We start from the raw sequence: 13612 nt of genomic DNA, 5'->3' as shown, positions 1-13612 counted from the left end.
ATACCAACTTACATTATATCGAACTGTAATAGTTCATGGTAACTTAAAATGAAATATGTAATACTGTACTTCAGTGATTTTCTCTGAAATTGATGGATTATTATGATTGTTTAATGTAACAAAAAATTTGATAGCTCATTAATGTCCCGCGTTCATTCAACCACATTTGTAGCAGAAAATATTGTTCACTCTCATCTCCTACAGGGGCAACTACTTTCCATACTTTAGTGAATGCTTCAGAACAACAGTACTGTCCACTACCTAGCATTATTCCCATAAACATGTAAATTACTTGTGCTTACTCAGGTTAAGTGTAACAGAGTAAAATTATTAAGAATGTCAGTTTTTTTTAAACATGAGCTATAGGCTATAGCTGTTGTGTTTTCAGTTATTAGTATTATCCACACAACCATATCCCTATTTATTACAAAGCAATTGTTATCCGTGCATTATAAGAACAAAGGTACTTGTCATTCACTTAACAGCAATCTTAAGTTATTGAATCTGTATAAATACATCAGAGCAAGAAGCGGCTGAAAAGTTATGTTTAAAAAATTTTCTTGAATTTTCACACAAATTGTCTCATATTATTTTCTTTCTTTCACGAATAACTCTGTTCCGTCAATGAACCAGCTAGAATTGACGCTCAAATATTTTGCCTCTGGTAATTCCCTTCTGTTTTTGCTAGTTAATTAAATGAACATAAAATAAACAAATGTATATAGATTAATAGACTTTTGTCCGCCCCCGGTAGCTGAGTGGTCAGTTCGCTGTTAGCAGCGGTGGGGCAAGGTCGTCGTGCCCGTGTCCCCCTGTTGGCGCACCGCGCGCGAGTGTCTCCTGTTTACCTTCCGCTGCGGCGAGTGTCACGCGTCCGTGTGTCGGTAGTGCCATGGTGCACTCGTATCGCAAGCCCACAATTAAGATCACATTTCAAGCGGACTACGCAAGACCTCGAGCACTTGACATTGAACGTTTCATCCGAGAAGAACTTCATATTGCACCTCAAGACATCATTGGGATCCATCTTTCTATAACAAAAAGTGTCGTCTACATAAAAATGATCAATGAAAAGGCGTGCAATGATGTTGTGTGCCGACACGCTCATGGACTTAAATTTAAGCATTCTGATGGTCACATAGGAACTGTCACGATCGACCACGCTGGATTAGGCCTTCGCACTCTGAGGGTCTTCGAGCTGCCATTCGAAGTCCCGCCAGATGTTGTGATGACAGCTTTCAAACCGTACGGCAACGTGCTAAGCCACTTGGCTGAAAAATAGCAAACGTTTGAGACGTACCCCGTCTTAAATGGAGTGAGACATATTAAGATTGAACTGACGAAGCATGTGCCATCCTATCTTGTAATTGGCGGCTGCAGAGCCATTGTCATGTACGACGGACAACCGCGTACTTGCGCCGGCTGTGGCCAGGGAGGACATGTCCGATCGGCCTGCATTCAACGCCGACTGACTCAGACACCGGTCGGTGAAGTTCCATCCCCGGCGACGCCTACTTCACTCCCCATCTCGTATTCAGCGGCTGCAACCGCAGCAGCTGTTCCTGCCCAGGATCGTAACACCATATTGCAGTCAGTGGTCGATGACAGTGTGGTGGACGGCATATCCCCCTCTACGACGTCTTCGGCAGACTTGCCTCAAGACGGTGATCAATTGTGCCACCAAGACGAGCCTAAAGAGAAGATGGAAGTAAAAACTAAAATTGTCCCGACCTCTGCCTTCCTACCAATGTAGACCGCATCAGATGATTGTCGCCCGCACTCTGACACAGAACAGTATGTCCGAAAACAACGGTCCCCTCGAAAACGCAAGAAACGGCGCCATACGCCATCCGATGATTGCCTGTTTCGGATGTGTGACCCAGACGAATATCCGGCGTCGGACGACACTCAGGACTCTATCACCACAACTCAACCTTCCCATCACGATTTTACGGCGGATACAATTTCTGAGCCTCGGTCTGACAACATCACTTCTGCTACTGAACATACGAGCAAGCGCTCCACTGACAGCATTAATCAACAGTTACTAATTGCTGCATCTGATTCTTGGGCGAATGATGTCGAGGATGAGCGACAGCACAAGGAGGATGCCGAAGGCAGAGATGCTCCCTCGGCTGTACCCAGCACCAGCCAACAACAGTGACTACGGCTGTATCGTCAGCCTCTGTGGGGCCGCCCCTGCAGCCCACACCTGGCCTCCTACACAACCCAGTTGCCGACCTGGCTGACCAAACATACCGTCTAGCGACGATTAGCATCAACAATATACGTGCCCGACATAAACTAGCGATGCTACAGGATCTACTCAAAGCAGCAGACATCGACATTGCGTTCCTTCAAGAGGTGTATGTCGCCGACTTCAAGGGATCCTATGGCTACCAGACTTGGGTCTCACATGCGTCTGCCAATGGCAGTAGTGTGGCGATCCTCCTCCGCGAAGGTACATCTGCAGAAGACGTCGAGTATCTCCCTGACGCCAGAGGCATGGCTCTTACTATCCAAGAAGTCAAACTTATTAACATCTATGCACCGTCAGGATCTGGTCGGCGTCGCGAACGATCCACCTTTTTCGCTCATACAATCACGCCCCTCTTTATGGGCCGTCAGGATGCCTTGATAATGGGAGGGGTCTTCAACTGTAGCCAGCACCTAAGGATCAGTTACCACATCATTCTCCCTGCGCAGAACGTGCGACAATTATAAATAATCTTAAATCGGTGGACTCGTGGGAATATGTTTGTGGCGATCGGCCCGGATTTACTCACTATACCAGCCATTCCTCCAGCCGCATCTACCGGATTTACATCTCGCTCTCCATAGCTGTGGGGACAAGAGCTGCCGAAGTTTGGCCCGCAGCTTTTTCTGACCACGAGGCATACATCTGCGCTATTACACCCGGCCGCCAGAAGATATGGCACAGCCGTGGTCCTTGGAAGTTGAACGTCGCCCACCTAGCTTCTCAGGAATGCCGCCGCCTTATAGAGAACACGTGGGACTCTTGTAGCCGCCGGCGTGGCACCTACCGGTCTGGACTGTCATGGTGGTTACTCTGTGCCAAACCAGCCCTCCGGAAGACCTTGATAGGCTACGGCCGAGATGTTGCAGCATGGAAGAGACATACCATGGACTTTTACTACAGCATCTTAAGGGAATGTGCAACACTGCCGTACTCACCTGCATGGCAGGTGACGGTGAACCGTGCCAAGGCACAGATCATCAGATTAACACGTTGCCACCTTGAGGGTGCAATCGTCAGAGCGCGCACTCAAGACAGAGTGGCACAGGAGGAACCGTCTATGTACCACGTCATTGCAGAACGACGGCGCCGACGCAGGACACTGATCCAAGCTATCACGACGGAAGACGGACAACGCCTTGATACCCAGCGCGACATAGGAAACGCCCTTCATGCTCACTACACTAGGCTGTCCTCGGAACGTCGACATCCCCCAGAGGTGATCGCCGAAGTCTCTCAACTCACTTATGGCTCAATCTCTCCGACAGTTGCGGCCGATTTGACTGCAGATGTAACGGAAGAGGAAATCACTGAAGCAATACAGGCTGCGGCTGCTCATAAGTCCCCGGGACCTGATGGCCTTCATCTGGAATTTTACCGGACGTATCAAAAATTGCTGGCACCAGCGTGGACTGATATTTGCCGCGATCTTATGTCTCCCACGACGCAGATACCTGGGGCCTTCCTAGAAGGACTGATTGTGCCCATACACAAACCACGAGGCGGATCCAGGATCAGTGACTATCGGCCCTTGACCTTACTCAACAGTGACTTGAAGATTTTCACCCGGCTTCTGGCGGCACGCCTAAAGCGATCAGTACGATGTGTTGTGTCGCAGGACCAGGCATCGTTAGGTGGTGACCATAATATTCGCACTGCATTGTGCCGATATAGAGATATGATCGCGCTAGCCAAAGCTCGCCAACTGCCAGGAGTTTTGCCGGCCGCGGTGGTCTCGCGGTTCTAGGCGCTCAGTCCGGAACCGCGCGACTGCTACGGTCGCAGGTTCGAATCCTGCCTCGGGCATGGATGTGTGTAATGTCCTTAGGTTAGTTAGGTTTAATTAGTTCTAAGTTCTAGGCGACTGATGACCACAGATGTTAAGTCGCATAGTGCTCAGAGCCATTTTTTTGCCAGGAGTTTTGGCCTCACTCGACTTTAACCAGGCCTTTGACAGAGTCGACCACACATTTTTGATGGAGGTACTGCGACACATGGGGTATCCGGAAGTCATAGTTAATGTACTGATGCGTCTCCTACGCGACGCGACGTCCAAGGTTTTATATAATGGCCGTCTTACGCCGCCGATACAGATCCAGCGATCGGTGCGACAAGGCTGCCCTCTTTCGGCGATATTGTACGCCCTCGTCTTGGAACCACTCCTCTGCGGCCTCCGACAACGCCTGACTGGGATGTCCCTTGGTGGACACACTTTTTGCTGCACTGCCTATGCGGATGATCTGGTACTCCTTCTTCGCAATAATGACTATGTCCGTGCAGCACTGGCGTGGGTGGCGACCTACGGCGCGGCGTCGGGGAGCCATCTCAATCTCCACAAAAAAAAAAAAAAAAAAAAAAATGGTTCAAATGGCTCTGAGCAATATTGGACTTAACTACTCTCTTCGTCAGTCCCATAGAACTTAGAACTACTTAAACCTAACTAACCTAAGGACATCACACACATCCATGCCCGAGGCAGGATTCGAACCTGCGACCGTAGCAGTCACGCGGTTCCGAACTGCGCGCCTAGAACCGCTAGTCCACCGCTACGAATCAGTGATACAATCCGCTGTCTTGGCATTGATTTCACATCTGACATGAAGCGTTCAACAGTCCTTAACTACAGACGTTTATTGAATCAGATGAGAGCAGGAATAAGTGACCACCGTCTGCGACATCTAGACCTCCTGCAACTGACACGATATGCTAACGTCTATTTGGCGTCACGTATCCCCCATTTTGCACAGATACTCCCCATACCACCTACCCTGGCTCACCGCATGTTGGCGGTTTTGGGATCCTTTGTTAATACGGGCATGTTATTTAAGATTCGTTACGAATCCCTAACCCTCCCGAGGAGCAGAGGGGGTTTAGGCCTTTGTCATGTTCAGAACAGAGCGAAGGCCCTGTTCGTCAGCTGTCAGCTGCAACTGTGGCGACGAAGTCTGACGTGCGTCACAAGTCTCTTACTGGAAGCTTTACGACCAATCCCACTCGCACCCCCTGTGATGATATCGGACATCCCTGCACCTTTCTTCTACATCAGCCAATTCTTCCTTGAATTAAGCTACATCCGCACTGCGCTACTACCCACACGCTTGATGATGACGAGGGCGATATCTGCTGCCATGCAAATGAACATGACTCCGAATGTGATTGAAAGCAAACACACCAATACAAAGAGGCGCGCTGTGTGGCAGGCAGTGAATGCCACCACCCTTGATACTGAGGTGCAATCTGCATGGTACGTAACTGTTAATGGGAAACAGTTGTGCCAGTCCCGCCTACATCATATCCCCCTTGTGTACCACATGCCAAGTGATTGACACGGATGAACATCGTTTCGAATGCGGGTCGGCATAGGACGTATGGTATTTGGTGCGTCAGATATTGGCTTTTCTCACACGCACGACTCCCGACAGGATAACTACCCGATCACTTCTTTTCCCCGATAAGATTTATTTCCCAAGAGCAAAAACGAACTCTGTGACGTGGATCAGCGGCCACGCTGTTCACTACCTCTTCGGTAATAGCGAAAAGACAGTACCCGATTTTTGGTATTACCTCAACGAACGACATTGTGCGATCGTCAAGAACCCTAAATATAGACAATATTTTACTAATTTCCTTTGGAGCGCATTCCATAATCCGCCTCGCAGCTGGATTATCGATGTCATGAGAAGATAACCATAGCACCTCTTCCCAGTTCCTTTTTTTATGAGATTGAACAAAACAACGGAAACAATACAGCAACGAGAAAACAGTCATCGAAAAATTCGCAGCGGGCTATAGTATGGAGCATCCTTTGTCGTAACGGGACGACTTCCTATAATTCTGTTTATGTAGCCGAAGAGGAACGGCCTTCCTTTTATCCATTTGTATAAAAATAAAATGAATTAAAAGTACAAAAAAAAGCAGAAAAAAGTGGTCAGCGTGACGTCAATCCTAAGGTCCCGGGTTCGATTTCCGTCTGGGTCGGAGATTTTCTAGGCTCAGAGACTGGGTGTTGTGTTGTCCTAATCATCATCATTTCATCCCCATCGACGCGCAGGTCGCCGAAGTGGCGTCAAATCGAAAGACTTGCACCTGGCGAACGGCCTACCCGACGGGAGGCCCTAGCCACACGACATTTCATTTCATTTCAGTAGACTTTTAATCTTAAATCATTTCTTTGGATTTTTATTTTCTGATCTTCATTTTGAGCTTTATGCCCTTTTCTCAACCAATAAAATTGCTCCTCCCTTCTCTTATTCTTTTCATGCTACTTTTGACGCAGCAACATCTGCAAGTCTACTAATTTATTCACATCTGAGAACAGGTATTTTTATTTTGAAAACAAAATAGTCTTGAGCTGAGAGGACTGTAGAAAAGAAGGAATAACACAGCGAAGGTTTCTCGCCTCCAGTTACTTCCCATTCACTTCCAAAATACTTGTAGCTGCTATAAATGGTTGCACAATCCCGACATATGTATCAAATAGTTATTGTACGTCACAGACATTTTGGGTGATATACAATAACAACCATCTCAAGTTTGGATATGACTCATGGGTAGATTTGTCCGCCAGGATTATAAAAAATATTACAGTTGTTTATTGTAAATATTCGCATATATATTTATATACACAGGGTGTTACAAAAAGGTACGGCCAAACTTTCAGGAAACATTCCTCACACACAAAGAAAGAAAATATGTTATGTGGACATGTAGTCCGGAAACGCTTACTTTCCTTGTTAGAGCTCATTTTATTACTTCTCTTCAAATCACATTAATCATGGAATGGAAACACACAGCAACAGAACCTACCAGCGTGACTTTAAACACTTTGTTACAGGAAATGTTCAAAATGTCCTCCGTTAGCGAGGATACATGCATCCACCCTCCGTCGCATGGAATCCGTGATGCGCTGATGCAGCCCTACAGAATGGCGTATTGTATCACAGCCGTCCACAATAAGAGCACGATGAGTCTCTACATTTGTGTCGTTGCGTAGACAAGAGCTTTCAAATGCCCCCATAAATGAATGTCAAGAGGGTTGAGGTCAGGAGAGCGTGGAGGCCATGGAATTGGTCCGCCTCTACCAATCCATCGGTCACCGAATCTGTTGTTGAGAGGCGTACGAACACTTCGACTGACATGTGCAGGAGCTCCACCGTGCATGAACCACATGTTGTAGCGTACTTGTAAAGGCACATGTTCTAGCAGCACAGGTAGAGTATCCCGTATGAAATCATGATAACGTGCTCCATGATTGTGAAAATTTACTATTTGATCATATTGGAATGAGTGATCATCCGTTAAGATAACATTTGCACTGAAATGAGGGTTGACACATGGTTGGATGAACCATTCGCAGAAGTGTACCTGTGGAGGCCAATCAGCTGCTGATAGTGACTGCACACGCTGTACTTGGTACGGAAACAACTGGTTCTCCCGTAGCACTCTCCATACAGTGACGTGGTCAACGTTACCTTGTACAGCAGCAACTTCTCTGACGCTGACATTAGGGTTATCGTCAACGGCTCGAAGAATTGCCTCGTCCATTGCTGGTGTCCTCGTCGTTCTGGGTTTTACCCAGTCGCGAGTCATAGGCTGAAATGTTCCGCGCTCCTTAAGACGCCGATCAATTGGTTCGAACGTCTTCCTGTCGGGACACCTTCGTTCTGGAAATCTGTCTCGATACAAACGTACCGCGCCACGGCTATTGCCCCGTGCTAATCCACACACAAAATGGGCATCTGCCAACTCCGTATTTGTAAACATTGGACTGACTGCAAAACTACGTTCGTGATGAACACTAACCTGTTAATGCTACGTACTGATGTGCTTGATGCTAGTGCTGTAGAGCAATGAGTCGCATGTCAACACAAGCACCGAAGTTAACATTACCCTCTTCAATTGGGACAACTGGCGGTGAATCGAGGAAGTACAGTACATACTGACGAAATTAAAATGAGCTCTAACATGGAAATTAAGCGTTTCCGGACACATGTCCACATAACATATTTCTTTGTTTGTGTGTGAGGAATGTTTCCTGAAAGTTTGGCCGTACCTTTTTGTAACACTCTGTATAATTATGAATAATCACCACATAATAGAAACAGGATTGATATGGGTCTGCAAATAAGAACTGCATAAGTAGATGCATAATTAGTGTTCAATAATTCAACAAAGGTACTTTCTGCAGAACACTCTCTGCTGTTTTAATGAATTAATCATTCTAAGACGTCAGTACAACAACAGGCTATCCAGTAGCATCTCGCAGAATTGTCAGTCAAATTAATCTCCATGATGTTCGTGCTTTCACAGTTTCTTGAAGATTCTGGAAAGACCAGCTATTTCACAAGGCAGAGCGCATTTCACTGTTCCTTCTATATTACGCGCCTACGTACAGTTCACTATCTTTCATACACCTACATTTGATGGAATACTACTGCATCTAGAAAAGCTGCATCTAAATCAAACTTCCTATTGCCTTCTTCTGGTATGAATTTTATCAGTCATGAATTTCACTATGCACAAGCTGGAACTTACGTTCCACGGATATGACTCCACCAACGTGTAGCCTCTGCTACCTTTTCTGGGAATAACGATTGCACGATTCTTTCTTGGGAAAAAAATCATAGATCTATTGCAGCTGCTCTGTCGATCTATGTGAAATTTCAAATTTTTTCCCTTTACCTTATTCAGAAACATGAAAGTATCAGGTACTATTGGTTTTCCGTCTTGAGTTGACTGTAATTTAATTAAAGACAATTACACCAGATGCGTTTCGCTTTTATTTATAAAACATCTTCGGTGGTTATTCTGAAAATTGGATCCAACTTGTAGAATAACCACGGAAGATACTTTACAAATAAGAGTGAAACGCGTCTAATTTTCTTTAACTGAACTGCAGTCAGCTCAAGGCAGATATGCTGTAGTAATTGATTTTAATAGCAGCCGCGGAAGATGGCCATGCAAACAAACGTATAAGAAAAAATCGCTTACCGGTGAAACAACAAATACCTGATCCTTTATCTAATTTCGGTATCGCTCATTATATTATTATACAAACAAGTATTCTAGAAATTTAGTTAAATGTTTTGCACTAATAGTTCCACTGAAGGACGCCGCAGCAGTATTTGTGTTTTCTGCTACACTCTTTGAATCATTTTCAGTATCTGCACAGTCTATCAAATACAATCACGACACTCTCTGATGTAAAAATTGTTACAGTGTGACAGCTGGTGCGACACTATTGCCGTGGGAAAGCAGACACTCACTTGTGTCGTAAAGACAATGTTTGTTTCTAATTATCTCCGACTTAATTAACGAAATGATTGCTATATTTTTGAGTTCCACTGAACTATCATGAAATAGATAGGAAAGCACCCGAATCACACTCGTTCAGTGACATAATCTATAACTTCTTCATGAAGAAATATTTTTGAATATACGTATATTTGCAGCTTACTCCGCTGAAAGCAAGTGAATATAAACATATATTTCATGCATGAGAGGTATATTTCTGTTTTGTTTGTTGTTGTTATTATAGGCACTTTCAAAATGGTTCAAATGGCTCTGAGCACTATGGGACTTAGTCATCAGTCCCATAGAACTTAGAACTAGTTAAACCTAACTAACCTAAAGACATCACACAACACCCAGTCATCTCTGACCACGACGGGAATCGAACCCAGAAACCCGGGCGCGGTAAGCGAAAACGCTACCGCACGACCACGAGCTGCGGACATAGGCACCTCCCTTGACAGTCAAAAAATTCTTACACTCCACTCTACTTTCTATTACACGAATGTGTTTGTAAATATTGCTGCTTCTGCTTCAAAAGCGAATGTGTTGATGGTTCTAGCCGTTTGCGGCTGGGATTTAACAACAATTGTGGAATTGGTTTCGACTGTGTTAGGCAACAGTTTTATTGGTTTTGACAATTTGTCATCACGTCTGTGTGGTTTTCCTTTAAGATACAATTGTTGTGACTTATTTAGTACATTAAATAATGTAGATGTTACATTCCATATAGGTTTCCTACGTTCCACATTCAATGATTTGGCTGAAAGTGTAATGAACCAAACTCCGCTTTGTTGGGTAGATGTAAGACGTCTATCTGCAAAAGATAAGGTGTTCTCCATTTTTGTAACATTACGTACACTGATAATATTGGCACTCATACAACATCGTATTCAGAAGTGCCGCTTGCTTGCCGCTTGGGGCGCTGGTGTCGCTGTGGGTAACAGAAACGAAACGAAGTGTCGCGATTCTTATGTTAAACTGTAGTATCTGCCAGCCTCAAAGTACTCTAAAGCTAACAGTTTTGCGGTCTGGAGCGCTTATCGCTCGTTGAGACACGCTATTTCTGCAGGCGATCACTAATACGAAATGAAGCACGCGAAAATACTAAACGTGCTTTTTAGTTGTTGCCAACTTAACTGGACTGGATCTCTATTTCTTGAATAACTAACCGGGGGATAAAATGGTATCGTACAACGCGCACTCCAAGTTAATCCGTGGTTACCCTACTCTTCGAGTAGACAACCCTGGATTTACCTGAAGATTGTAGAACCGGCCCTGTGAGCATCTTTACGTAAGTAACACTGATTTATCAATCTATAACGTTTTATGTATTGTGAGCCATTGACGTTGTACTAACACGAGGATTTGTTTTCGTAGTGCAAATCTTTTACGAACGGTAGGGTTATGATTCTTACGCTTATTGCATATTTGGTTTGTGAACTGGAGTGAGTGAGATGCTTGCAACGTAAATAAATTTGCAACGACCATGAACTGATATTAGAATGAACTGAACTAATTTTAATTCTTCCTTAACATACTTCATTCATTTTATTTAGCTTCCGCAAACAAGAAATAGTATACAAATTCTTCGTTATCGAGACTGCCAACAGGGTGCTATATACATAGAAGTAGAAAGTGGCTATGTGGCACTCTCTGGTTTTATCTTTAGAGCAGTCCAAGATAATATCTCTGACGTAGTTCATACACACTTTGTTTTGATAAAATTACGAAAGTGGTGTGAGCAGGATTAGTTGTTACTTGTATTGTTTACTTTGTATGTGTCATCATACAGTGGTTTCTCAACAATGGGGCTAACTTTCTCTACGTTCGTACGGAAGTTATTTGGCAGGAAGCAACTTCGAATATTAATCGTCGGACTGGGCTCTGCAGGCAAAACTACTATTTTGTACCGGATGAAAATGGGAGAAGATGTTACTCCCATGCCAACTCTCGGATTCAATGTGGAAACAGTTGAGTATAAAAACATTTGTTTTATTGTGTGGGATGTCGGCGGGCAGGACAAGGTGAGAAGGTTGTGGCAGCAGTACTACGCAAACACGTTCGCCATTATTTTCGTCGTTGACTCGACCGACAAGGAGCGGATGCCTCTCGCCTCGTCCATTCTGCACAGCCTGCTAGACGAGGAGGAGCTGTCGGACGCCTTGGTGCTCGTGTACGCCAACAAGCAGGACCTTCCACACGCCCTCTCGGTCGTGGCCGTCAAGGACATGCTGCGGCTGGATAGTGTCCAGCATAGGAAGTGGTACATCCAGGGGACTTGCGCCGTTACCGGAAGCGGACTCTATGAAGGTCTGGACTGGCTTGCAGACCACATTTCCAACAAGTAACTGTTTCATTTTGTTTCCGTACACGTTAACTTTACCTGTGCCTTACTAATAAATCACACACAAAGAAATCCACGTTCTACTCAAGATGGGCACTACGTTACAAGTGGCCAATGAAGGAAAATAGTTTCCGTATACTTCTTGCCAGGCTGGATGTAAAGGATGGACAAGGAACGTGGACAATTACGGTATTAAGAGTATATGGAGGTGTGTACGCGTTGAGAGCTTTATTGGCCATAAAATCACCTTTATATTTGTTTCAGTGGATTCAAAAAATTTTCTCCCTGAAAAATGTCTGACTTAAAAATTCTGCAGTGAAAATTTCATCCGATAATAAATTTCTCTTAAACCTCCACCAATCCTCCCTGCTGTCAAAATGATCATTTGAAAATAAATTCTTTAGACATGCCACGGGCATCCGGTGAGTGATACAAAATGAACTGCTAACCTCCGCAATATCTACACACATATTGTCCACTTCTTTTGCGAATTCACATTTAACTGTGAATGCATGTGCTGCAACAAGAGAAATCTCGAGTCGAACTGAGAAAACTCAAATTTTTCAACAAGCGAAACCAGAAGATGGCATCATTAATGCAGCTAATCATAGTATCAGTTCCTTCCTACAGCTCTTCACGCAGAAGAGAAAAATACGACTTCATACGAGTTGTCTCGGTAACCGAATAGTATCATTTATTTCTTAGGTAAGCCTATCATTTATTCGCACAAAGACAAATGGTTCTAAGAGGTTGTTAGAAAACTGGGCAGTACTGAGTTATTGGCATAGGCAAAAATTTTAAACACACACGTCAGCTTGTTATCTTACAATATTTGATATTTATTGCATTCAGTCCTTGTTGTTCACGAGCTAAAGAAATAAGCTTCGCTTTTGTTGTTTGTGGAGCGGATGAGATGTAGTCACTGTTATGTTTCCGCTAAACCGAAATGTTACCTACAGTGATGGAGTGTTTAGATAAGTGATGAAGCTATGTAGTGTGGAGTTTAAGTTCTCCTCGGTATATAGGCTAATCGGTTACAGGGATGCAGTTGGAAAAATCAAGTACGGCAGGTATTTCGAAAGGCAACTTCGGAATCATTCTCAAGGTAAGAAAAATTGTATTTCGATAATGACGATGGCATTGCCTTTCGAAACATGGGATGTGCCATACAGGGCGTTTCGAAGCGGACTTCACAACTTTAATAATTCACACAAATTTATTGAAAGAAGATGCAGAGCTGAGTCTAGTGTTCTTTTACAGGGAAACACATCAAGTTTTTTAAACTTAAAAAAAGAAGTTTTATGTGGCTTCCGTTGGTTATCCTCCACACATCCCATCGGAAGTCAGTTTCTTCCCAAACTCGCTGTAGCATCGCAGGTGTAACTTGCTCAGTGACTGCGTAAATTCGTGCTCTAAGTTCAGGTAGAGAAGTCGGCACAGGAGGTACAAACACGATATTGAGTGGTGTCAGGTGTGAGGAACGTGGGGGCCGTACATGTGGCGCATCACGGCCAATCCATTGACCTGGAAAGCGGTCACTGAGAAAATCTCGGACTTCAGCCCCATAGTCATGTAGTAAAGTAACATTGTTTACAGTAATTTTAACAATTGGATGCAATTATTCGTAATCCTATTTTGATATTGTAGTTAGAGAACAATGTTCACTTGCATTATTTCCATGACTGGACGATGTCTAGAAGTCTGGCAAAGCTGTGTTG

General features: G+C 44.4%; 1 protein-coding gene across 1 annotated transcript; it reads left to right on the top strand.

Annotated features, from left to right (window-relative positions):
• Positions 1-11252: 11252 nt before the first annotated feature.
• On the top strand, positions 11253-12306 carry LOC126358429 (ADP-ribosylation factor 4-like). The gene has a single exon (XM_050007552.1). It carries the CDS (start codon positions 11356-11358, stop codon positions 11896-11898), a length of 543 nt encoding a protein of 180 aa, XP_049863509.1. The 5' UTR covers positions 11253-11355; the 3' UTR covers positions 11899-12306.
• The last annotated feature ends 1306 nt before the right edge of the window (positions 12307-13612 follow it).

Source organism: Schistocerca gregaria, chromosome 1 (assembly GCF_023897955.1).
Source record: "Schistocerca gregaria isolate iqSchGreg1 chromosome 1, iqSchGreg1.2, whole genome shotgun sequence".
NCBI classification, from domain to species: Eukaryota; Metazoa; Arthropoda; class Insecta; order Orthoptera; family Acrididae; genus Schistocerca; species Schistocerca gregaria.
This window is presented reverse-complemented; position numbering and strand designations above follow the sequence as displayed.

Excerpts from the sequence above, each read along its gene's own strand:
- LOC126358429 (XM_050007552.1), top strand. The coding sequence starts at position 11,356 with ATGGGGCTAACTTTCTCTACGTTCGTACGGAAGTTATTTGGCAGGAAG.